The following is a 26,331-nucleotide window of genomic DNA, read 5'->3' on the forward strand; positions in this document are numbered from 1 at the left end:
TTAGATTCGAAAAGCACATTTATTTTTATGAATGATTGCTTATCATAATCGCATGGTTGTTAAGTAGCTTATTAGGGTTTTTTTGTGTGTGTGTGTGTGTGTGTGTGTGTACAACGGTGTTAACATCATATGAATCAGCATAAAAGTAATGTTTATCAAAAGTACCTCACAACCAAGACAGACAGTTCAACAGGGAAGTGAGTGGGTGAGATCATCAACATGGGCTACAGAGGTGGAATAGTACAGATGACATAAAAAACTATTCATTTTGGACAAATCTGATGCATATTCTTAACACAGGGTAATATGTACATAGCTGAGATATACGCAAATACAAACAAAAACATAAAGGAAAGCCATATACGAGTGAAACACATTTGCCCATAATATATCTCTTAAGTTAATATCTGATTTTTTTTCTGTCCTTTATTAATTCGTTTTTTTTTTTGTTTTGTTTTTTAGAAAATAGATTTTAAACAGTGACAGGGTAGTGCAAAATTCCAGAGGTTTCAATTTGGCAAGTTACTTTCATATACAGTTTCCCTTCTAATGTGCGTGTTTGCTTCCTATGCACAGTACGACACACATGATCGTAGCCAGGAATTCACAAAAGGGGGTTTAAGTATCCCTTCCTCCTCCAGCCCCTATACGGTGAGCTAGTGCAATATATACATCAAGCATGGCAAAAACCGGTTTCTCCTGCATCCCTGGTTCATGTCATTACACTTATTCAACATGGTCTAACATGCATCACAAGTGTAAGATATTATATGAAACAGGTGATGCAAGGTAGGGATTACATTCATCATCACCGTTACAGTTTGAGAGGCGCACGCTAAAGATTGTACATAACTACATGAAATAACAAAAGAATGCTTTTAAAAAAAAGGCTATGATAAATTATAAAAATATACCGATACTAAATACAATTTTTTTTTTTTTAGGGAACAGTTATGAGTCTTTCAAAATGCGACCTCCCTGAATTGGAATAACATTCACTCATTTACGGTGAAATACAGAGAAACATGAATGCATAACAGATTAGGCCGACACTCACCACTGCACTGTATGTGAAAGTAACTTGACGAGAAGAGAAAACAAAACATGATTAGAAGTAGTTTGGAACACACTCGGGTCATCGGCCATCATGTCTGGACATATCAACACAAACTAAGAGGGGACTAAAAGGCTGCCATTTACAGTGAAGACCCTGTTTGTCAACCACTTGACAAACCCGTGCTTCCAGATAACCACCTAACCAACCGATATACCTGCAACCCAAGTGTTACCAAAGCAACTGAATTAGAAATGGCTTGTAAAGATGGTTCTTTGATTAATTCAACAAAACACACAAGCATGAAATGTTGGCATCTTTAACATTTTACTGACTATTAATGGATAGCTTTATGTGACATGAATGGCATAGTGTCAGTTGAAAGAGGAAAATGGACTGAGATCTACACAAATAACCAAAACGCATGAAATTATACAAACAGGTGAATTCTGCCACAAGTTTGAAAACATCTGTACAAAATGGTTACTTTAAAATGTCATTTCATACTTAGATATGCCCTGAAGCAATATACTGTACTTTCCCCACACATTAAAAATGAGCAAGACACATGCACCTCAACTTCAATACAAACATGTCTTAGAAAAACAAAAGGAAAATAAAAATCACACAAGTTTTGTTCCTATTTAGTTTTTTTTCCCCACAGAATTTGTGAAAACTATAAGATCTTTTAAACAAATTAAACAAAAAAACAAAACAAAACAAAAAAACCCTCAAGAGAGAAACCAGAGAGGAGACAGAGTGATGCAACAGACATCAACTACTACTACTACTACTACTACTACTACCACTACTACTACTACTACGATAGACGCCCTGTTCAGAGGTGTGGTTGCATTGTGCGCTGGTGTGGGTTTGACAATAAAACTGCTTCTCTGAACTACAAACATGCGTGTTGGAGCTGGTGGGGAAACAATGAACGATCACTGCAATTTGGAATTGTGGATGGAGGTATGGACTTGAATCTTGTACTAGTTGTGTATTAGTATACCGAGACAGTGTGCATCGGAGGAAAATAATTATAAAAAAAGTTTTGTCAACTTAACATTTCTTTTCCCTTTCCTTTTGTCTTTGTGTGTACACTTTCAACAAATGTTAAGACAAGTACAGTTCCAGGTTGTAATCATTTCAACTGACTGAAGAAAAAAAAATACTCCACACAGAAATGAATGAAATAAGTTTGGCACATAGAGAGAGAGAGGAGAATGACATGAAATACAGGCATGTTCTTTTGTCTGTTATGGTAGAAATTCCCCGAGAACCGAATGAGAGGAGAGGCGAAGAGCCCCCGACCCCTCAGGTGAGCCACAGTTTAACTGAGAGGGCTATGAGGAAGGTTATTATACAAGCAAGTCTTTTTTTTGTTTTGTTTTCTTTTTTTGTTTGTTCTGTTCACTGCTAGAACAAGGAAAATCACCGTTTGGAAAAGCTAGTGAGTGCACTCACACCGGCGTGCCGGAGACAACACACTGGAGCTGCAGAGGAGGCGCTGCGCACGAGAGCGACAGGTGCCTGGGATGGACCTGGCCCGGAAGGGGGCCGGATCCAATCGGAAGTCTGCAGCTGTCTGGGAGTGTGAGTGCACGCCAACAGGTAAGGATGTGGACCTGAGTGAGGGATGAGGAGCAGAGGAGTGCTAGAAGATATATATATATATATCATATATAAAGAGAGCGAGAGAGCGAGAGAGAGCGAGAGAGAGAGAGAGAGAGAGTGAGGTGGTTTGCTGCATTGAATAACATATAAAGGTGATTGCACTGGTGTGTCTTTTTTTTACCATTCCCTGTTCGGATCCAGAAGGAAAAGATAAAGTTATAACCATCATAGTTCTTTGCGTATGTATATATCTATATATTCAGGAAAAAAATAAATCAGAGATGAGGTTTACTGTCTACGTCCGAGGCATTGGTATGACTCCCTGCTTTTACTGCGTATGGTTGGAGGTGATAAAACCGGGAATGCAGATTCCTTGACTAAGTTGGCAAAGGCAAATTGGGTTTCCTATGGTCCATGGGAGAAAAAAAAACATGGACAGAAAAAGAAACTAACAAACACAACAATAAAGGGAAGAAATTTAGTTGTCGACTGAGTTTTTTTTTGTGTTTTTTTTTGCATTGCATAATCAATGTACAATTTCAACGGTGCCACTGGTGATTAAACACATGGCTTCCTTGTTTGCTATATAATTAGCACTATACACATTAAAATTCAGCCACTTTATCAATTCATTAAAGCCTATGATAAAAGTGCTAAACAAATTGCATCTTTGAGAAAGGTGTCCAATGAAACTACCACAAGAGGAGTATGAGCCTCTTCATCTGCATGGTCACTGTGTGTCAGTAAGGATCACTTGTGTTCTGGATGTTTCCTGGGTATCAACTGAGCTGCCAAAATTCAAACGGCCAGTTTGAGAGAGAGAGAGAGAGAGAGAGGAGGAAAGGAACTGACAGTGCAAGTAAAATGACAATACTACAATCAAACACGATACGCCTTCTACCATCGTCAATGCACGACCAATCACGTTTGAGAGCAACGTTTCAAATAAAAAGACAAAAAAAAACCAGGTAGAGGAAACAGCTAAAAATGAGACCAAAGCTACAAAAAGGCACATAATATCCCTTTCTTTCGAACATGTTCAGAACTTGCTTGCCTGTTCTTGATTCAACGAAAATGAGATTAGATCCACCGTATATATATATATCGACTATATAAGACTGTCGCTCCGTTTATCTGTTTGTTGAAAAACAGTGCTGTATTTCTTGTGCTGTACTTATAACTGACATGACTGTTACAAACCAAAAGACCTTGTTCTGATTTGTGAACTCTGATATCAAAGTTTCATTATAGAGAAGTTTCTGGATAAAGGTAGGTGAATATAAGTGCTATTTGGAGTAGGTGGGTTAGAAGGGCAGGGATAAGGTGAAGGGGATGTTGTCTTATGCCAATGACAACCTGTAAAAGTACATCAATTTAAAAATGTTACCACTACGTACTGATTAGCCTTTTCATTTCTACTATGTAATCTCAACGTTGAAAGTCATACACCTGAGACAGCAGTTGCGGTTAGTTTGTTTCGATCCAAGAGTCACAAAGTATGCCATTGCAGCCCCAGAGGTTTGCCATTTCTATAAAAAGAAAGAAACAAACAAACAAAAAAACATGATTGGTTACTAAAACGTCTTTACGTCAATCCAAGTAGGACTGTTATGTTCTCCACATGTTATGTCTTGTCTTTCACCAGATGGGGTTCTCATGTTCGGTACTTGCATACACTCTGTGTGCCCCCCCCCCCCCCCTCCCTCCTCTCTAACTGTGCCCAAGTCATCTCCCTTTTACTGGGGTGGGGGGGGCACCACTCCTGCGTTGCGCTGTGGGTATGTTGGGGTGACGAGAGGGGGTGGTGAGTGTCTCTTTAAGGCATTGCGTTCCTGCCGCAGCGGTGTGTGTGTGTGTGTGCGTGTGTGTGTCTGTGTGTGTGCGGGGTTGGGCAGTCACTTCTGGTGAAAGAGCAGCGGCTTGACGCTTCCGGCTTTGAATTTTGGTAACTGGTTGCTGATGATCTCTGCCAACATCTCGGGGAATTCCACGCTCAGAGACTTGTTGACAAAGGTGTAGAAGCAGAAGTTCAGCAGGCCGCCCACCATCTGAGGACGAGGGAAAGATTGAGCAACGTTTCAACTCCGACAAAATTTCATACGGTCAGAATGTTAACATAACGTTTATGATTCGTAAATCACGCCATTTGAGTCTTGCGTTGCACTACACAGACACTTACCTGGCTGATTTCCTACTACTGACAAGGCATTTTAGGCCAGTCCCTCTACAATCTGCCGCTCTCTTGACTAGAAGACTTTTAGACTTTCCTGTCTTAAATCACTGCTCATACGTTGGGCAACACAGTTGTTCACCTTTTTTGTCACATGCAACTAAAAGCATGGCAGAGGATACCTGCTCAGTAAAACAGGGGAAGGAGAGCGTGAGGGGAGGGGAGGGGAGGGGTGCCTTACGTCGTGCATGGAGTCCAGTAGCTTGGTGAGCTGGTAGAACCTCTGCCAGTTCTGGCTGGAATTCTCCTCCCGCTTCACTATGGCTTTCCCGAGCTCCTTGATGTAGGACATCCGGATCTCGTCGAACACCGACTGGCTTTTCAGGCCATCCTTCGGCACTGAGGAAGTAGAACAGAGTTTGACAAGGAGTAAAACACTACTCTGACCTTTGAATCTAAATGGCCAGTCGGATTGTTACAAGTAGTAACTGGTGAAGGTCACACATGATTTTTCTGGTAAGTGTAGAGACAAGACAGGATACATACAAATCTATGTAGTACAGTGACATTGCTTTGGCAAAAACAAAATGCTACAGACGTAGGTTATTTCACTGAAGCAAAACTGACCTCAAGTTATGTGATTACATTCATTACAGTTCATATAAAATATCTAGCCCAGAACTAGAAAGTGGTCAGACAAACACACGCGCGCGCACACACACACACACACGCACACACACACACGCTCACACACACACACACACACACACACACACACACACACACACACACACACACACACACACACACACACACACACTCCTGATGCTCACCAGTGCTGAGCAGCAAGAGGACCTTCATGCACAGGTACTCATCGTTGGACACCTGCAGACGCACAAACTCGTTGGAAATCTTCAGCATCTGCTCACACTGGTCGGCCATGTAGGGCAGCTTCATGCGTTCCCTGCAGACATTGTGCACAGACACACACACACACATCATTACCACGCTAAATATTGAACTTTGCGAAGGGCATGTCACAGCATAGGTCAACCTTTTAGTCAAAGGCAGACTTTAGTTGATTCCATATTCCCTTCCAGTAACATAGAGGCCATAATGTGTGTGCACATACTCATTGATGACCAGGTCAGGGGCAAAGCACAGCATGTTGCCATCGCATTGCTGGTAGGAGCGCCACCCCAGCCCGAATGACATGAGGAAGAGCCACGAGCACTGGAGCAGGGTCATCTGGTCATCCAGGTGAAGGTTCCGGAACCCTGGAAGCAGGAAGAAGGATGCTATAGTTACAGAAGGGCAGTGACGGAAAGACAAACTCACACTACTGTTAGACCGAATGTTTCAAGGAAGGATTAGAAATTGAACCTCATGCCTCACACCCTCAACATGCTACTGGGTCTACAACTCAGTGTGTGTGTGTGTGTGTGTGTGTGTGTGTGTGTTTGTGCGCACGCACGGGCCGACCCATAACCCACAGGTCCCCTGGGTTCATGTTAGCTTACCAGAAAATCTGGTAAAACTGTGGGTCTGGGACAAAAGCGCTAAGACGCAGCATTCCAACATATATTATAAATAACCTACAGCCTTGAGCTAAATTGCGTGCAACAGGCCAGGCTACTACTGGAATTTCCACCTTCTCTTCCCCTCTAGGTCTCTCTCAAACACAATCTCTCCGGAAGATCTTTTTCATCACCGGCAGGTTTTGGAATACATTGACGAGGTTGGTTTCGGTTGTAGGCATCAGCCCAAGGATTAGTGCGTGTTACAATTGGAAGGGCTTCTGCCAGCCATGCCTAGACGATCTCTAGTTTTCCTCTGCTGTTAAACTAGTACCACCACTACTTGTAGCCACACTACTGCCCAACACTGGCAACAGCCCTTTAGCCAGTTTCATTAATGTTTTTATTAATGCGTTAATGTTTTGGACTACAGTGAATTAGGCCATGAGGATTAAAACTGCTCATGTTTAAGCGATGATTGGCGAGTGAGTGTCTGTGTGCGTGCGTCTCCGTGTGTGTGTGTGTGCGTGCTGGTGCGTGTGTGTGTGTTTTGGCCCATACCTGGCAGGGATTTAGCCCACTTGACAGCGGAGACGACCTGGCGGCCCCCGAGCCGGTTCAGCGTGGTCATGAGGCGCGTGGAGGTGTCGGGCAGCGTGCTGTCGTAGCCGGCGTAGATGGTCTCCGGCTCGATGGCCTTGAGCAGCGACAGCATGGACGGCACCAGCTGGGGCATGGCTTTGGGCACCAGCGGCCGCGCCTCGGGCATCACCGGGGGAGACAGCTCGCTCACCGCCACCGCCGCCGCCGGCTGCTGCTGCTGGACGCCCTTTAAACGATTTAGCTTCTTCGTTTTACGAGCTGGAGAGAGACAGACAGACAGACAAATGAGTACTGGTTTACACTTTGACAATAGTGCTTTTGACAAACAACACCTTTTTACTGACTACAGTTTACAGCTAAAGGCACAACATCAGTACAGAACAAATGCTGGTGCAGGGCTGCCTAAGATCTGACTGAGGGCTGACTGAGGGCTGACTGAGGGCTGCCTAAGATCTTCCTAAGATCTGACTGAGGGCTGCCTAAGATCTTCCTAAGATCTGACTGAGGGCTGCCTAAGATCTGCCTAAGATCTGACTGAGGGCTGCCTAAGATCTGGGTTACCTTCCAGGTTCATGCCTGCCTGCAGACACTTGCGAAAGCGGCAAGCTGGGCAGTTCTTGCGGCGGATCTTGTCTATGATGCAGTCGTTCCGTCCGGCGCACAGGTAGTTGTGCTGCCCTGAAAGGACGAAACAAGACCCAAAAGGTGAGACACGAACCAATCAGAGGGATCCAAAGCTGATGAGGAAACCAATTAATAATAATGATTGAATTCTGATGAAAAAAACAAAAAAACAATAAGGAAACAGAATTTTGATAAGGGAACCAATAAGAAAATGGAACTGTGAGGAGTGGTAGCCGACCTTTGGTAGCGGACGCTGCTGAGCGCTCACCTTCCACAGCCCGTTTAAAGAAGACCTTGCAGCTGCCGCAGGTGAGCACCCCGTAATGGCATCCCGAGGCCTCGTCCGAGCACACCAGGCAGATCTTATGGGCCGCGCCGCCCGGCTTCTGCCCCGACACACTGCCGGTGGAGTCTGACCTGAGGACGGAGACGGAGGGGAAAAATTCTAAATTTAACAAAAAAAATGACAAGGGATTGGGAATCAACTGAACCAATATGACCATTGGAGAAAATTCCAGAAAGAAGGAATGTTTTGAATACTTTCTGACACTCTGCATGCGACACTCAGTTGAACAGTCTTGTTGTTTTATTAACATCCCTATGATCCACAACACGTAACAAAACAGAAGACTGCTCTTCCCAAATTACACTAATATAGCCACCAATGAACTGCCATTAAATGGCGGAGGTGTGGACACTTTGCCTCCAGAATTTCTCCCTTAATTTTGCCTCCTTAACTGCACAAAAGTCCATCCTATTTTCCAGCAGTGGGATTTCTGTGTGGGTGGCAGCTGGTGGAATTTTGGTAGTTGATTATTTAGCATGGAGAGAGAGTGAGAAAGACAGAGAGAGTTAGTGAGAGAGAGAGAGAGAGAGAGAGAAGAGCAGGTTCCCAGTAGTGGATATGGCATCTCGTCCTTCCCTGTTAGGTGTGACGAGAGCAGTGACCTGTGCAGAGGACAAGGGGTGTGGAGAGGTGGGGAGGGCGGAGATTGTGACACTGCCCGCTGACCAGTAGGGGGAGCCTGTAAGCTACGCTGGCCACATGGACTGCACCTCCCACTGGCTCTGGATGACTCTTTCCCTCCCTCCCTCCTTCCTTCCTTCCCTCCCTCCCTCCCTCCCTCCCTCTCCGTCTGTTTGTCTCCCTGTCGCTCTCTCTCTCCCTCTCCGCATGAAGCCGCATTACGGACGCCCACACAGTTAGAGGGCATAGAGTAGAAGCCTGCAAACACACACAGCGCAGCAGCATGGCCTACATGCAAAACATGTGTAGCAGAGCACCAATAACACACACAACAACACACACTTGCAAACACACTCACACACCAGTCACTAGTACACACACAGACACTTGTGCACGCACATACACACACCCCAGTCATTTGTGCACGCACATACACACACCACAGTCAAACACATTTGTGTATGCGCACACCCCACACTGCTGCATGTGGTTTTCCATGAGACACAACAGAGCCATAGTCTCTCATCTCTGCCGTGGCACTATACTGTATTGTAACACCTCCCACCCACCCCCACTCTATTTCTTGTCTTCCCTGGCCCCTCCCCTGCTCCTCACCCCTCCTTCCCCTCCTCAAATCCCCTTTTATGCTGTTACATAACAGGCGCAGGTCCCTCCCTAGCAGCTGGGGGGGGGTGGGGGGGGGAGGGTTATGGCGGCTTCCCCAGGACGCTCAAGGGTGTTAGAGAGAGTGGGTGGAGGTGTTGCTGTAGAGTTTCTACACTGAAACTGCTTCATCAACAGCCTGCAGGATCAACTGGTTGGTCCTACTCTACTGCAGCAGAGAAGAAAAGTGATAGCAGAAATAAATGGAATTATGAACCAACCTAATCCAGTGTGTGTGTGTGTGTGTGTGTGTGTGTGTGTGTGTGTGTGTGTGTGTGTGTGTGTGTGTGTGTGTGTGTGTGTGTGTGTGTGTGTGTGTGTGTGTGTCTGAATGAGTGTGAGATAGGGTGTGTGTGCGGGGGGTAACCAAACTCAAGCCGACAGGCTTTCGGACGCCTGGAACAAACCCCCTTTCAACGCCCAGCATGGCATATTTGGGTCAAGCTATAATGCACACTTTCATGCAACCGCCCCCATTCCCCACCCCTCCGAACTTAGAGTGTAAGATCTGTCAGGCTATATTGAGTTTGACAGAGTGTTTGTGTGTGTGTGTGTGTGTGTGTGTGTGTGTGTGTGTGTGTGTGTGTGTGTGTGTGACTAGAAGCTTATAGCTGGAAACCCACCTGACCGTAAAGGGGGTTGGAAGAAGTGTTTCATTAGGGCAAAGGGCCTCTCACCACAACTGCTGGCTTTTAGTCAGAATGTATTTACTAATAGCCCCGCGGCAGACACATATGTTATAAACAGGGACGGCTGTGTTTACACATGCTTTTTTTATTCCCTTCTTCAAGACTGAGGTGGGATGGTGGGTGACTGGGCGGCGCACGAAAGACAAATCAAAACTACGTTAACTCTGCTCAGGTATTCACGAGTGACACAGGCGAACTCCAACCAAGTCAGACTATATCCATCTATAACCACGACTCACTTCTACTGGGCACACACACACACACATACATACATACAGGCATGCACACGTGAGCACACATTCTCTTATTAATAGACCCACATAGTCACATTTCTTTTTCATGTACTTCCTGAATCTTTACTACTTAGCCAGCAGTTGTGTTACCCAATGTGTCCGCGGGCTACTGCTGGAACGACTCACTGCGGTGCCAATTCTGGCAGTGTGTGGTCTGGTATGTCTCAGTCCAGTTCAGTGCACTTCTTGCCAGCTGTACATTTTTCCATACTTTTTCAATTTCAAAAGCCACAGGCCAACACGGCCCACCGCAGGATACTTCTGCCTCGAGTTACAGTGTAATTGTTAACCTTTTGTTAACTTATAAAGTCAACACTGTGTTGAGCTTCACAACTTGAATTGTGTTGAATTTATTTACCTTCTTAAAAAACAACAGCTACCACACATATACAGTATTCCATACATTCCAAATTATGTAATGATGAATACGTTTTCTACAGTCCTTACGGTGACATTTTTCATTTTCATCAACATTCAGCTTTGTATAGTTACAATAATCAAGGGCTTGTTTCTGATTGGCTGACATTAGTGGCACATGCAGGCAAAGACGGACAGATACAGCTGTTTGTTTAGATCATGCCTGAGGGATACTTATACATGCCTAATGTAGTATCTTATGGCATTAATATGGTATGTGCTTAGACCGCAGGAATGTACAAATGGTAGTCTATATCTATCAGTGCTCTCTCTCTTTCTCTCTCACTCACTCATTGGAGACATTCACACTCATAATTAACACTTCTAATGAACTCTATTAGTTACACTCACCGTGAACACACTCTGACTGAGCTCATGTTCACACATTTACATTTAATGTAAACTGTAACAGACTCACTCAGTGTGTCTCACCAGAAAGTTCAGCTGCATCGAGCAGGTACCCAACTCACAAATACACCCACACTAAGGCCAGGAAACGGTGGTAGAGCAGTGGTGCTAATCTTTTAGGTGGTTCCTTGGGTGGTTAGTAGCGCACCAATACCAACGCCTACGGCTCACTGAGCTTGTCACGCAACACAACACAACACCACACCACACAAGACAAACACACGACAGTTCCTCCATAAATCAGACGAACACAAGCACCCCAGCAGTGGTGCATGGGGAAGAGTGTATCTGGACGAGTGGTGTCTTCAATCTGATAAAATCAAGGCCACAGTTCAACAGCTATTACATCTCATGCGTCACAAATGAACAAGCTGCACCACAAGATGAAAATGCAACATCACCTACAGACACTGACGCAGATGTGTGTGCGTGTGTGTGTGTGTGTGTCACACAGTCCCTCTCCTAAGGTCCATTAGGCCCATATACACAAGCAGCTCCCAGAGCATTCATAGAGATAAGCTCACGGCCAGTGATTTGTGGATCAGGCTGTATTATTTACATTTCCTTGCACGTCTGCTTCTGGGGATCCACAGGAGGACACAAACTGTTTGCAGTGAATCACGCCATGCACAGAACAGCACCGGTTCCTGTAAGAGCTCCTGTCAATGACTCTGGCCCCAATGTTCCTGAATATTTATTCCTCCATTCATTCATTCATTCATTCATTCAGAGTAAATAAATACACTGCAGCTTTGCTGGAGTTGGAGTAAGAAATCAAACAGCGGAATGGCAGTGGTTCCGCATTCTACCCACAGTAGGAATTGCTGCTGATTGTGGCTGGTGAGTCTTTGTCAGAGCAGACAAGTGGAAAACTCGCCCGAGTCATGCCCGTTCAGTTCAGTTCAGTTCAGTTCAGTTCAGTTCAGTTCAGTGCAACGGGCATCCTGACCGCGCCGGGAAGAGGGGAAGTGCTCATGCCGCCCCGGCGCGCCATCCATCTGGGCCAGTCACGGCAGGAGATGCCGACTTTGAAGACGGCGAAGAAAAAAAACAAAACAACAGAAAGGGGAAAAGAAGAAAAAGGAAGTGGCTCTTCCCTAAGGCGATTAGCCAGAAATATAAAAATTAAGGAACCTGCGGAGGGAAGGCCTACCCGCAAGCAGACAACAAGGGACCGTCTGTTGCCGTGCTGTGGCCCTCATTTGCTCTATGTATTAGAAAGCATTCATTTATGTTCACGCTCAATTACTGCTTATTGAAATGGGTCTGATCAGGATAAAGACATATGTGCGGTTTATCTGAGTGGCAAAGTAATAAATAATAAATAGTAATAATAATTCATTTAATTTATAGCGCACTCTACATTCAGCTGAATCTCAGAGTGCCAAAGTGCACTATTGCGCGCGCACACACACACACACACACACACAAACACCCTATTTACATACATTAGTAGGCACTGCACTTCAACAGCAATGCACACTTCTCCTTCCCCCACTCCCTTCCCATGAGTCTCTGTGCTTTAACGGTCGCCGCCCTGAAAGCAAACAGTGACACATAACCGCATAACCTTCTAGTCATGTGGAACATACACATGCATACATATCCACAAGCATGACTGTGCTGTTTGCATTCGAGAGCTCCTCTATTCTACACCACATATTTACGTTCACGTGTGGTGTGCCTGGTGCCCCTACTTGCAGGGTTTGGCAGAGAGGAGACCTGCACGCCAACTGGAATCATGCTCTCCCCAATGGGACAGTCGCACCCCTAATTCTTAACACCACAGACGAGATATCTGCACCCGACAGATATACATGCACATACACGAGCATCAGTATGTAGGGCCAATGATTTTCCGTTTCAAAAAAATGCATTTTCCGTTTCACATTTGGTGAATTCCGTTTTTTTTCCCGTTTCAGCTCATTTTGTTCACCCTGAGGTAGATTGATGGCTTAAAATGAGTGAATAATATGTGCCCTTCTTAGATTGTTGTTTGCCAGCCATCAACAGAACAGAAGACTAAACATTTTTTGTTTTAAATGCGATTGGGAAGACGAGCGCGTGAATGTGACTGAATGTGACTTTAGCGTAGGTGTGTGGGTCAACGGTTGAAATGGGGGCGTGGCCGGAGCGGACTTCAGGGCAGACGTGACATTTTCTCAGTGGTTTTGTTCTTTAATTAATGTTTGTTCATCGTTGCAATCGTTGTTGTGTTTATTTGAAAGAAATATAGCCTTGCAGCCCAAAATACAGGGGAATTTGGGCGATTTGTATGAACAAAATGATGTTTGAATTCCGTTTCAAAGTGTTCATTCCGCGAATTCCGTCCGTTTTCCGTTATCGCGGAAAATCATTGGCCCTAAGTATGTATATGTGATTTATGCATGTATGTCGGTGAGGTGTATAAGTGTATAAACTACTGGATGACCTAAATTTCCCTCGGGATTAATAAAGTATCCATCTATCTATCTATCTATCAAACATAAAGGAGAATCATTTAGCTAGTACTCAGAAAGTGGAGATCTGCACCCGACTCCATGTACGAGAGGCAGGAGAGATGTGCATCGGACAGCCCAACGGATTGGAGAGTGCTGCCCCTCTCACCCCAAGCAGCCGCATGACACAGAGCAGCCGCATATGAGCACAAGTCTGCTTCATATGCAGTTTATTATTACCACACGTGGATGTGGCACAGTTTGGAGCGGAGATTCTCTGATGCCAAAGCGTCATCGTCCTGTTTACACTGGGGTGACACATATCCACTCTATGCCACTGGGGAGCCAAAAAAGAAAACAAAAAAGAAACACAACAAAAAACGAAACGCAATTCGGTCACATTTAGTGTGCGGCGCACACGCAGCCTTGTGTAACGTTTACACTAAGAATGTAGGGGACTGGTGTGGAGAGCGCTGGAGCAGAACGAGAGAGGGAGGAAAAGGGGAAGGAAGAGAGAGGGAGAGAGAGAGAGAGAGAGAGAGAGAGAGAAAACAGAGAAGAAAAAAAAAAAAGAGAGGAAAAACGCTGAGGTGTACTCATAATCGTAAAACAATTCCTAATGGTATTCGGTGCAGGCCAGCTGTGAGGCAGCAGAGAAAGTAGGTCAGGCCTCCGCGCTGCATCTGTGTGTGTGTGTGTGCGCGTGCGTGTGTGTGTGAACAGAGCGCAAGCGACCATGTATATCTGTGTGTGTGTGTGCAATCCATTATGTACAGTATGTCTGTTGTATGTATAGGCGTTGTAAGTGTTATATTTTCTGTGCACTTGTTCACCCACATACTAGTGTGGTTTTATGCATATTTTTCTCTTTTTGAGTAGGGTGTGTGTGTGTGTGTGTATCAGCAAGAGAGGTCTTGCTGCCTGCCTGGGTGTTAAAACACTTAGTGCAGGGAGCTCATTTACATCCATTATCCCCTTACACTGATAGTCCAGATTTCTGCCCAACAGGAAATCGCCCTTCAACACACACACACACACGCACAAGGAGAAGGAGAAGGGGTGAGGCATTCAGACAGCGAATCCCAAGCTGTGTTTGTTGGATTGGTTTTAAGGCAGCTCTCTCTCTCTCTCTCTCTCTCTCTCTCTCTCTCTCTCTCTCTCTCTCTCTCTCTCTCTCTCTCTCTCTCTCTCTCTCTCTCTCTCTCTCTCTCTCTCTCTCTCTCTCTCTCTCTCTCTCTCTCATGAGGACAGCTTTGGCATGACGTGATGGTGCGTGAATGCTGTCAGTAATCAGTAATGAGCACAAAGCGGTCATTTTGTATAATCTGACTGGCTGCCCTGTTGACATAGTTTTGCATTTAGCCCCTACCACATCTAATAATAACAACCTATCATTCATCTTCTTAGCAGTTACAACTGATCCAAAACAAAGCACCAACAACAACAACAACAACAACAACAATAACAACAACAAAGTGAACGCCAACCACCACCACAACAACCTATTAACATCATTATTTATGAATTACAGTCATTACAACTGTGTACGAGGATTAAACATATGGGAATACCTAAGCAGTTTACTTCATTAACAATGACCTCTAAAGCTACAAGTGTACACAGTCTATTCATTTACTGATGCCTGAAGTTGTGTCTCTGTGTTTCAGCCCCCTGGCAGATTCCCTTACACGCGCTAATGAAAGGAAGGTGATAACGTGCTGCCTCGGGCCCGCAGCCTGGCCACCGCCTCACCAGAAACACAGTGACGGGGGCGAGGGGGCGGGGGCTCTCCTCCCAGTCTGTCCTGGGTGACAACATGGAAACTGGAGAGTAGGCTGCACCTCCCGACCTCATTGGCCTTGATCCAGGTCATTCTTTAATGCCCTTAGCGTGTAAGGCCTATAGCCTATATGCACATTACATGGGGTGCATCGTGGCGGTATTCACTTGCGGTTACAAAAACACTTCTGTGTTTTTTTTTTTTTTTTAAAGAGGGAAATGGATAGGTTTGCCTAAAAATAAACATCTTCAACTTGTGGCAAATGCAATCTCTCTCCAGAAACTGGCCCTCCAGCCTGTACATATTACAGGGCAGCCTACAGCATAGCTTTTAACTTCTTTTTCCATCTTGCCTGGGCACTTTCTAAAAACATCTCAAATTTGCATTGTGCACCAAATGACTTTGGGGAGACGGTCCTAAATATAACGTCCTGCATGGTATGTGGTGTGGTATGGTACTAGAGACCACATGGAAAGTATCCACACACACTAGCCTATAGAGAAAGGAGGACGGGGGGGGTGGGGGCAGGGAGTAAAACGGTTCTGTGAAACTGGTTGTGGTGGCTTTGAGTCACTTGTTAACATCGGGTCACCAAGAGCGAGGCCGTCTGGCAAAGAGGGCGGGGCGGACTAATATTATCCACAGTGCTCATCTGCCACCTCATCATCGCCAAACAAAGCTGCTCATAGACTGAGACTGGCAACGCCTGTGCGTGCCAACAGGGAGAACCGGTGGTTCCGCTAGCTTGCGTGACAACAGAGAGAGAGAGAGAGAGAGAAAGAAAGAAAGAGAGAGAGAGAGAGAGAGGCGGCAGTGTTATCCTCCACCACAGAGAGAGGAAGAGAAAGACAGACAGATGTCAAGCGAGCGAGAGAGACAAACAGACAAACAGGCATTAAGAGTGTGAGTGAGTGAGTGAGTGAGTGAGTTAGAGAGAGCGGAAGAGGAAGAGAGACATACAAACAGAAAACGCACGCACAAGGTCACGCAGCAAAGGAGGGAGGGGAAGAGACAAAGTCACTGAGATATAGAGATAGATGGATAGACATAAAGTGCAAGGGAGGGAAATAGGGGAGAGACAGAGAAGGACAGAGAGAGAGAGAGAGAGAGAGAGAGAGAGAGAGAGAGAGAAAGCAAACGAGAGACAGCAGGAAAAACATAGAGACAGCGATCCACTGCTGAATGTCACGCAAGCTGAAAGCAGAGCTCGGCCCTCAACAGAAGAAACCAAGCAGGCAGCCCTGACACCCTGACTAGCTGGGCCCCCACTGCGTGGGCGGACCTTGGGGGCCCAGTGAAGACAGCCGTTTGATTTGCTGCTCTAGTCCAGAGTCACCGTGGGGTAACCCTCTCCAAGCCCAGAGTCAGGGTCGGCTCCATGCTACTCGAGACATATTCCCCATGCTTACCCTTCATGAGAAGCACATGCTGGGGCTGCACGTCCCACCACGCCAAGCCTACTTCTAAATTCCTCAACAGCAAGCGCTCCCTGAGACTGTCTCGACTGGGGACAGATGTTCGTGGTGGTGAGGACAAGAATAGGCGTCCCCTGAAATCCGAACAGCCCCTTCCAGCAAACAAGATCAATGACAGTAGGCAGTTTTCGGCCACGGAGTGGTGTTTTTACAAGCCTTTACACTGACCCAGATAAACAACACAGACCTCGAGTACACTGTCGCTATTCAGAAATAAATAAACAAACAAACAAACAAACAAACAAAAGGGCCATGTTTTCCCCCTTCACTCCTCCTGGGTATTGTTACTTCACCAGCCCTGACCCGCACCCAGCCCCCTCCCCACCTTCCTCCGGGCCAGTCTGGACTACGGCTGGATGGCTCAGACGGCGTCCTCGCTCATGTTTATTTCTGGCATAATGCAAGTGGACGACTGAAAAGGATATGCCCAATTTGACCCCCTCGATGTCCAAAGCCGGTGCCGATACTTCCTGCGAGAGCAGGCTTTTACATAACATGGAAAACCCACGGCCTCTTGCGCCAAAAAAGTAACCTACGCTCGCCAGGGGCCGGACGGAACTCTGGCACTTTGAGGACAGGATGCATCTGGGGGCAAGTTGTTGAAATCTTGATATTATATTGTGAGATGAGATACCCTCCATCACAAATAATCTTGGCTTTCCTACTAAAACTCACTCACAACAACTACTCACTACTGCTACCTTCTGTTTGTGATTATGTAAGATTGAGCCCAATTTGCCACATGATTGTACCCCGACATCTTCAGTTACACATAATGCGTGGCTTTGGGAAAAAGAAAAGAATGAAGTAACAACACCAGCTGCCCAAAAAGACGTGCCCTCAGGAGTTTACAAATATGCCACCTCAGGCATTTGAATTCATCTCTTGTGGTCTAGGCAGTGTTGGGGAGTAACTAGTTAAATATAACAGCGTTACATAATTAAACTGCTAAATAAATGTAATTGTAATCCGTTACAGTTACTGAGCCAAAATATGAAATGAAATGAGTTACTAATCAAAATGTTGGTGATTAGAAAGGGGTTATACCCGATTATATTCTTTTCAGTAAAGAACTTACATGGACACAGAATATTCACAACACACAAGGCAAGGTGATGATGGTAACTCAGTAATTACTATACATATTTGGAGATCACAAGGGGGCGATATGCAATATACAGCCCTTGTATAGTTATTACTAAGTTACCTTGCTCATCTCGCTCACTCCTGCTTCTGTGCTGTTGGTGTTAGTTGTGGTGTGTATAAACTAGGCTAGCCTAATGTTATGCTGGACAAAAATAATGAGTGATGGGTTTTGGGGAAAGGGGTAAAACGAAGCAACACAGTTTGGGCTTGTTTTGGCTTTTGGGTTGATGGAGCTGGCCAATACTTGGATAAGGCAGAAACTGTGTGCAAATGGTTGCAATTGTCTGGGAACACAACCAATCTAATATCACGAATCAGGAAGAAGTTACCAATAGATTTGCCTCAGGCCTAAAGGCTAACGAATTGTGTAGCGAAATTTATAGGCAGAGATTGGCAGCCGCTTAATGTTAGAGTCCCTTTTTCCTGAACCTGCTGGAGGGCATGAAACCGGAGTTTAAGGTACCCTTATGAGAACGAGAATACAAAGACTATGGTGCGTACGTAGCTTGAGAAAGCGGAGAGCATCGCTCTTACTACTGACTCCTGGACCTCATGAGCTACTGACGACTAAGTAACGGCTGCTGCACATGTAATTGATTCAGCCTTCGAGATGAACTTTTGTCCTGAGAGCTTCTCCCCTTGGATGCAATCTGCGTGAAAGTTCTGAAAAAATTTATAAATATATAAAGATAATCATCAGGAAAATTGTCTGATTAGCGATGAAAAAGGTATCGATCCCAAGAATAGTCAACACACCTATGATGCAGTGGCAGCAAAACTAAACGAAATCAACGCTGAATACAAGATACAAAACAAAGTGAGATCCACAGTGAGTAATTATAATTCCGTGAGCTTGGTGCCGGTGAGCATGAGTCAGATGATCAAAGAGTCAGACTCTGGGTTTAAAATTGGATGAACTCCATGGGCTATCACAAAACGTGTAGGTCTTTCAGAAGACAAGCCAAGGGAAACCTATGACAAACTTAGAGAGTGCAAGGCTTCACCCACAGGAGTAGGCTTTCCTGCAAGAGTATGCTCACGTTCGGCAGCTGCTAGCTGTTGCCATCGACCTTCTCCAGGGTGGAATCAACTGTTACCTAGAATTTCTAATCCCAACTAACTGAGCCTCACGGCAAAGCTCTCTGAGAAGCTACCTCATTTGGTTTACACAGCCCACATCATCACCGCTTCCATTGAGGCTGTAGGGAAACGCTTTGGATCAGTCTTAGTCGGCCATGAAGCAAAAATGGCAACCACGATCTGCCAAAGTGCCGCTTATGCTGGCTTAGCCCCGAGAAGAGAGAGGACACAAGGAGAACCTTCATGCACGAAGCTGTTGCACTGGAACAACACAGTCCAACCGAGTTGTAAGATGACAACTAACCTGTCTGATGAGTCTGATGGATTTTTGTTGTTTTTGATAATGCCAAGATCATCTGCAAAGCACCCACAAGATTCAGATAACAACCTGAAATCTCTTAAGGCATTCCTGTGGTTAAGAGCTGTGTCAAGTACAACACCCAGAAGCCTTCTAGCAATGCCTCAAGGCAACTATTTCAGAAAAGATCAGGCTCCTATCTAAATGAATGGGGAAAGAGCCATAACTCCACATAGGATGGTTGAACAGACATTAAAATTACATCATGTGAATCTGCATTTAAATCTGGGAAACAGTGTGAACATTATTTGAGTGATTAGGGGAACAAAGCTAAAAAAATACTTTATTCTTTGTGTTGACTTTCTCACTGCGCATGCACCAAAACATTTTTTGACTATGGCAACAGTAGAAATAAACAGAGCTTGAATGGGAGGCAAAACGTCAGTTATGCCGTTTCCAACAATGTGATGGATTCTTTATAATACAGGGCAGAACTTCCTGTTAATCCGCCATGTTTAGCGTTCCACCTATTTCCCCCATTCATATTCCCATCAGTGATTCGTCTCCACCCGTATAACTGCTTCAAGTGCTTCTGTTTAGCGTATATTTAGCCATGGAGGCAATCTGCTGACCTCATCCCGACACAGAATGAGTGATGACCACATGGAACAAGTCCTACTGCTCCGCTACAACAAACAGTACTGTCCCAACATACAGCATGGCTGATGTTTGGCATAGATAGTGGCATTGACCTTAATGTAGGGTTGACATTAATATAGACTTGGTTTGAGGTTATGGTTACATTTAACTATTGCTGCAGTCAGAGTTTGTTATCTAACATCCATGTGGTTTGTTTTGGTGGTTGTGTTTTAAAATCAAAAACATTTTTGTCCAATTAATTTAAGTTATATTGAATCACTTTTAATAAAGGTTTGACAGTAATCAGTGTTGAGTACTGGTGTGAGGATTACACTGCCTTTAAATGTATGCTTCTAGGACTTTTCAGCGTCCATCAAAAAGTAATAAAATGTAATAAGTTACATTACTTTGATGAAGTTATTAAAACAGTTACATGACTTACTCAACTGTTAATAAGGTAACTAGTAATCTGTAACCCATTACATTTCAAAAGTAACCTTCCCAACACTGGGTCAGTCAGCCTTGCCATGGGGGATTCTGGGATGGTGTGAAGAGTCAACCCAGCAGCTTAGGGCAGAAGATTTGAGTTAATCTTAAGGTCTTCTATAAGTTTTGCAGCCGTTGAGACACGTCACTTTGCTGGCGTGTCAGCAGCACTGCAGATGATTAGCTGGTAACGATGATACATGACCCACTTTCAGACACCACTTTAAAGAAAGAAAAAAGAAAAAAACACACAACACAAAACTTTTTTTCACACTACACTGAAGATAACCACAGCTCCCTGCCCCCAAGACTGTTGGAGTGCGGGTGATACAGTACCACTATGTCAACTATTGACCTTACTCATAAACATGCAACTGATTTACATTGGAAGTGGATGTACAACAACATAAAGGGTGTCCATTTTGGCTCCCAGTATGAAGCCCTGTTACATGCTTGTGGTGAGAGCCGTAGTGACTCAGCCCCTTCTGTCTGCCTCATCTGCTCTTCATTTCCTATGTTCTCAGTGGGTCACGCAGTTGGTTTCCAGCAGAGCAGAGAGCACAGCATATTTACACACATGCTCTGACCAAACCAAACCAAAAACCAACCATTGCACATACACTCACATATAGCATGCATACATTCACATTCTCTCACACACACACACACACACACACACACACACACACACACACACACACACACACACACACACACACACACACACACACACACACACACACACACACACACACACACACACACACACACACACAGGTGCTTGGCCACAAGCGCCAAGGGATATGGTTCAAAATTATGACACACATCCTCTTCGGTTTCTAGCTTACTTAAAACCCCAGTATTTGACTGCCTGTGTAGATGTAAATACCGGCGGCTGCAGAAATGTTTGCCATATTATTAAGTGTGTGTTCTCATTAGTGATTTCTTTTTTTCATAAATCTGCCTGAATTTGTGAGTTTGTGTGTGTGCATCAATGTTTGTGTATATATGTGTGTAAATATGACGCAGTACACTACCAAACAAAATAATGCACTGACACGCCCCCCACCCCACCACCACCCCCGTCCTACATAGACACCCGCTGTCCAAGTGAGCATACGCCAAGTACAAACTAAACTGGAAGCAATAAGCAGGCAGAGCCAGGCGACCTCATCTCTCTTACCTGGCGTAATTGTTGGAGGGGAACCCCTGTGATCCGCCGAGACCGTCGCCGGCCCTCTGCTGCTGCCCCGCTTCTCCGAACCCCGGCCTCGCCCTGTTCCAGCCCTCTCCTCCCGCAGGCCCCAGGGCAGGGTACAGGCTGAACACCTTCTGCTCCTTCTGCTGGGGGCTGGAGGGCGTGGCCGTGGCTGTGGCGGCGGTTCCCCCGAAGTGGAAGCTCTGGCCGCTGGAGGTGCTCACGCCACATATGGAGATGGAGGCAGAGGTGGCTAGACCCACAGTCCCACCCATCTGACAGTAGCTTCGCCCGGCCACACCGCTGGCCTTCTCCTGCTTGATGACGCCCGGTGTGGACAGCGTCAGCACCGAGTCCTTCTCCACCTTCACCAGCGCGGGGCTGATGGCCGGGGTGGACGAGGCACTCCCGATGCCGCTGCTGCTGCTGCTGCAAGAGGCTCCGGCCGGAGAGCTGCTGGGTGGGCTGGTGAACAGCGGCTCCGGACGCGCCCCGTTTACAACCAAGCTGCCGCTTGTGCTGGAGGCGGGCGTGTTTCCGCCGCCGCCTCCACTTCCCGAGCCGGGCCCCAGGCTGCTCGCCAGTTTGGTCTCCCTGTCGGTGCTCACGTCCGACAGCAGCGAGTCCTCGGCCAGGGAAGACAGGAAAGCGTCATCGGCCACGTAGAAGTCCGAGGGCGAGCCTGTTAGCTCGAAGTCCTGCAGCAGGTCCAGCGTGTTGTCGTTGAACAGCTTGTGGTTGCCTATGTCTATGTCTTTGCCCATAGGACCAAACGAGTCCTGGTCCATGTCCATGTCCCCTTTGTCCATGGGGGAGAAGTCCTCCGTCTTCAGGTGAAAGAGGCTGGGGTCTGCGCCGCCAATCAGAGAGTCCATGGATGCCGAGGAGCGGTTCAGGTCCGCAATGCTGGCCTCCAGGTGTGAGAAGGTCTCGCCTGTAGTGTACAGGCCCAGGGGCTGGTGCTGGAGGCCCTGCTGGGCCCGCTGATCCTTGCCTGCCACTTTGTGGTCGGCCTCTTCCCCGTAGAAGCCCAGGGAAGTGGTCACAGCTGTGGTGTACTCCTCGGGCAGTGGGGAGTTGCAGAGGCCGTTGGGCACGTCTCCGGACACAGGCTGCATGAGTGGGCTGGACGGGGGCACAAGAGAGGTGGGGGCCAGTGACATGGCGCCTAGCCCACCGTTCCGCAGGGCTCCGTCGGCAGGGCTCTCGTTAAAGTCCAACTTGATCAAGTGTTCATCTCTCTTGGTGCTGTTTTTCACTCCTCCTTGATCCATCTCTTGGTGCTGTGAGGGGTGGAGGGGTGGAAGGGGTGTGTGCAAGAGAGAGAAAAGAAATGTCAATCAAACAGGAGACCTCTCTGGCAACAAAATGAGAGGGAACTGCAGAACTAACTGTTAATTGAAAAAGAAGCCAAGGAACAATAGGGCTTATACCTATCTGTGTTGTGACAGCAGAGAACTATCTAGGGTTGGAGTGTCAGTCGACCTATCCTCAAGACACCAAAGGCCACTTTCATTTGGCAGATACGTGAGAACTCATTAGTACTGTTACTACCGCTGCTTTCCTATTTTGTTTTATTACTGCCGCTTTCCTATGATTTATATTACTGCGTTAAAGTGCAATCGACGTCAAGTTTAATTTGGTATTCCAAAGACACAAGTGACACAAAAGTATACATGTATTTAATTTAGCGAATAACAAGTAACTTAACTTTACATTAAAAATGTAACATGTGACCTGTGCATTTTTAACTTTATTCAATGCCACTGTGCGTTACGAGGATACAAGGTAAACTAGGTTGACGTTGACTTAGGTCACTACGCCAGTAGGTTACTGTCATGCTAATCGTATTCATCACAGTATTGCAGTAACGTTGGGTATTTAGCTTCGGTCATAATAAGATTAACGTAAAGTCACTCATGTTGTTTGTCAACGTGTAATCCGCTGAGCTGAGTTTCAAGAGTGAAGCCCTTGTTTGCGCGCTTGTCTCCTTTGCTTAAGCAGTAGCAGGGTAGTTAGCTAGCTATCTTTATCGCTAGCTGCTCCAGTTTTGTTAATCAGACGTCAGAGCAACTCACGGTCAGTTAGCTAAATGTTAGCAGCTAGCTACAGTAGGCCTTTATCTTTCGATAACAGTGGCGAATTTACCATCTGCGTTAATTTAACTTTTGAGTAAAACTACACACGTATGGCCATTAAATGCAAATCTCCTTAAATATTAAATATAACGAGATGGCATACAGCATTCAAAATAGTTCAAAATGGCATAACGTTATTTTCACAAGCAAACTAGCTACACTAGCCACAGTGATTTAGCCTAGCTGCTCTGACGATGGCAACGAAAAATAAGTAACTAATAATACCACAAATTGCGATATCGGAACTGTTTAAAAACACTGACAATACAAAAATCGTATAACCAGAGAGTGATATACATACCATGTGGTCGTCAAGGTTATGTTTTGATCTGATGCTTCATCTGACATTGTTTTCTATTAAGATTTGTGCTAGTTTGCTGCCCAGCTTGCGTTATCAACGCAAAACACTTTCCTCCTAGTTGGCAAGTCTTGGCTTGCTTCAGAAACCTAAGCTGGAAGTAATGTCTCCGTTAGGTCTACTTCGCATTCTCTCCAACTGGGGTAAAAATGCAAAACTTTCCCAGCCAACACGCATTCGCATTGCAGTAAAGATGATCGTCCCAAGCCAACCGAAAATAGGCGCTAACCTGACATAAAAAACACACAAAATGGAGATTACAGTAGAATCCCGTGGATGTCCCCTGTTTACACCATGTGGTGCTACCTGTTGGCAGAGCAGCGTCATTGCAGCTGTTTACAATCTTTACAGTTAGAATAAAGCGTTACAGAGATGCCGCCCAGTTCCATTCGTTTCATTTAAACAACTTGCAGCTCAGTAGCTTAACTAAGTAGGCCTATGCAATTCTACATCGAAATGTAATTATATGTACATGTAATGATCTAATTATGTAATTATAACTACATTTAAGCTCTATAAGCATACTTTTAAAATAACATGTCCACTTCCTTGATGTTGTCATACAATACTAATGTGTGTTATTTTATTGGTGGTTTGTGCAGGTTAAAGCACATTCTGGAGGAACATTGTGTATATTGTTGATCTTTTTCGTTATCTTTGGATTCTGAGGTAAGCTGAAGAGGAAATACGTTTGCTCTAAAGCAGGGGTTCTCAAACTTTTGCAAGCTGGGCCCCCCCAAAGCTGGTTAGGGGTAGTTGGGGCCCCCCCATCCGCCCGCGGGCCGCCGCCACCGCCCTCAACTACACCACCATATGTAGATAGATAGCGTATTGTTATTGATAGGCCTGACATGTCAAGGTTAGGCTATTGTTATTGTTAGGCCCATACAGACAATTATTATAACTATTTATTATTATTATTATTATTATTATTGTTATTATTATTATCAGTAATAGTAGGCCTATTATTAGACTATTCATTATTATCACCATCATTATGTTATTATTATAATTAATGATTATCGACCAATTATTATTATTGTATTATTATTATTATCATAATAATAATAAGTGTTATTATTGCTATCATTAGGATACTGTTATGGGCCTCTTGTGATCTTTACAAAAAAAATCCTACAGGTCTGTCAATGTGAGACATGAGCCTGCTTTGCACTGCAAAGGTCCTCAAATCTTGGGGCAATGTTTGACAAATATATCAGGTCATCCTCGATCTGTGCGCGGTTGCGGTATTTAGTTTTGAGCGCAGTCTTGAAAAGCCTATCTCGCACAAATATGTCGACGCGAAAAGGAGGAGCATTTTTAAGGCTATGTCGCAAAGCTGATCATTGCTACCCAGAATGACGAAAGAGGGGAGATGCTTAAGTCTACTGTCACTCTTCAGCTGCTCTTTCATGTCTAGTGACAGCTCATCTGCTGAGCAGAGAAATGGATCCCGATCTCAGGCGAATGAACGGTAGTCCTCTTTGAAATAGGACCCAAACTGATTTCTGATATTCTGCGTGATACAGTGTAATTTGACATAGGAGCTAAACTCAGCACAATATCTATCATTATTCTACACGTCTTGCGTGGCCGGCTAAATCAGTGTTTCGGCAATTGTATGGGGTTTGCCAATCTCAATTCTATGAGCAACTACATAAGATGCCTCCAGACACTGCTTGGAGACAGTGCTATGCTTGGACATGGTGGTTCGTTGTTGCTGGAGGCCATCACGTTTATGTTTAAAGAAGTCCACAGGCTTCTCTTTCTGACTTTTACGAATCAGAAACTTGTCCATGTTGTGTTTGTTTGCTGATACAGTGTGTGTGAAGTTAATAAAGTTCTAATTTCAACGTCGTGTTCTTGTATGTGTGGTTGTGAACGATTTGCACACGAATAATGGATAAGGCTGTGCTAGGCAATGATTCCTAACAAAACGAACTGTACACAATGTAGACAGGGACAGCACAAAATAGTATTCAAGTGCTGGTGTTTATTTGTTGCACACGGTGGATGATCAAAAAATGTAAAGGTAGGCTAGGTGTAGTTGGAAAAGGTAGCTAGCTAGGCTAGCTCTCGGGGCTACGAGCTTTTTTAAAAGATTGTGGAGCAAATGACTCCTTAGAATAGGCTACGAATAGACCTACTGCAAGTGCAGTAAGGTATTACTAAGGAAGGAGTGAGTCTTTAAAAATACTGTTTATAAAGCAATGAATATCTGAATGATAGAGGAAACAAGAGAAATTGAACAAACTCTGCAGAGTGTCGTCTCAGGG

The 26,331-nt window shown here is 45.2% G+C and overlaps 1 protein-coding gene across 2 annotated transcripts; it reads right to left on the reverse strand.

Moving 5' to 3' along the window:
* nr3c1 (nuclear receptor subfamily 3, group C, member 1 (glucocorticoid receptor)) lies at positions 1–24,356 on the reverse strand. 2 transcript variants are annotated; one of them, XM_012831682.3, is made up of 9 exons: positions 23,999–24,356; positions 21,545–22,842; positions 7,851–7,999; positions 7,520–7,636; positions 6,917–7,216; positions 5,971–6,115; positions 5,672–5,802; positions 5,080–5,237; positions 1–4,716 (listed from the first exon to the last, which is right to left on the reverse strand). In XM_012831682.3, the coding sequence occupies exons 1-9, from the start codon at positions 23,999–24,001 to the stop codon at positions 4,564–4,566; spliced, it is 2,454 nt and encodes an 817-aa protein (XP_012687136.1). In that variant the 5' UTR covers positions 24,002–24,356; the 3' UTR covers positions 1–4,563. The 2 variants fall into 2 exon arrangements, with proteins under 2 accessions (XP_012687136.1, XP_012687130.1); XM_012831676.3 differs by having other exon boundaries at positions 7,821–7,999.
* Positions 24,357–26,331: the final 1,975 nt, after the last annotated feature.

Source organism: Clupea harengus, chromosome 20 (genome assembly GCF_900700415.2).
Source record: "Clupea harengus chromosome 20, Ch_v2.0.2, whole genome shotgun sequence".
In the NCBI taxonomy this organism is placed as follows: domain Eukaryota; kingdom Metazoa; phylum Chordata; class Actinopteri; order Clupeiformes; family Clupeidae; genus Clupea; species Clupea harengus.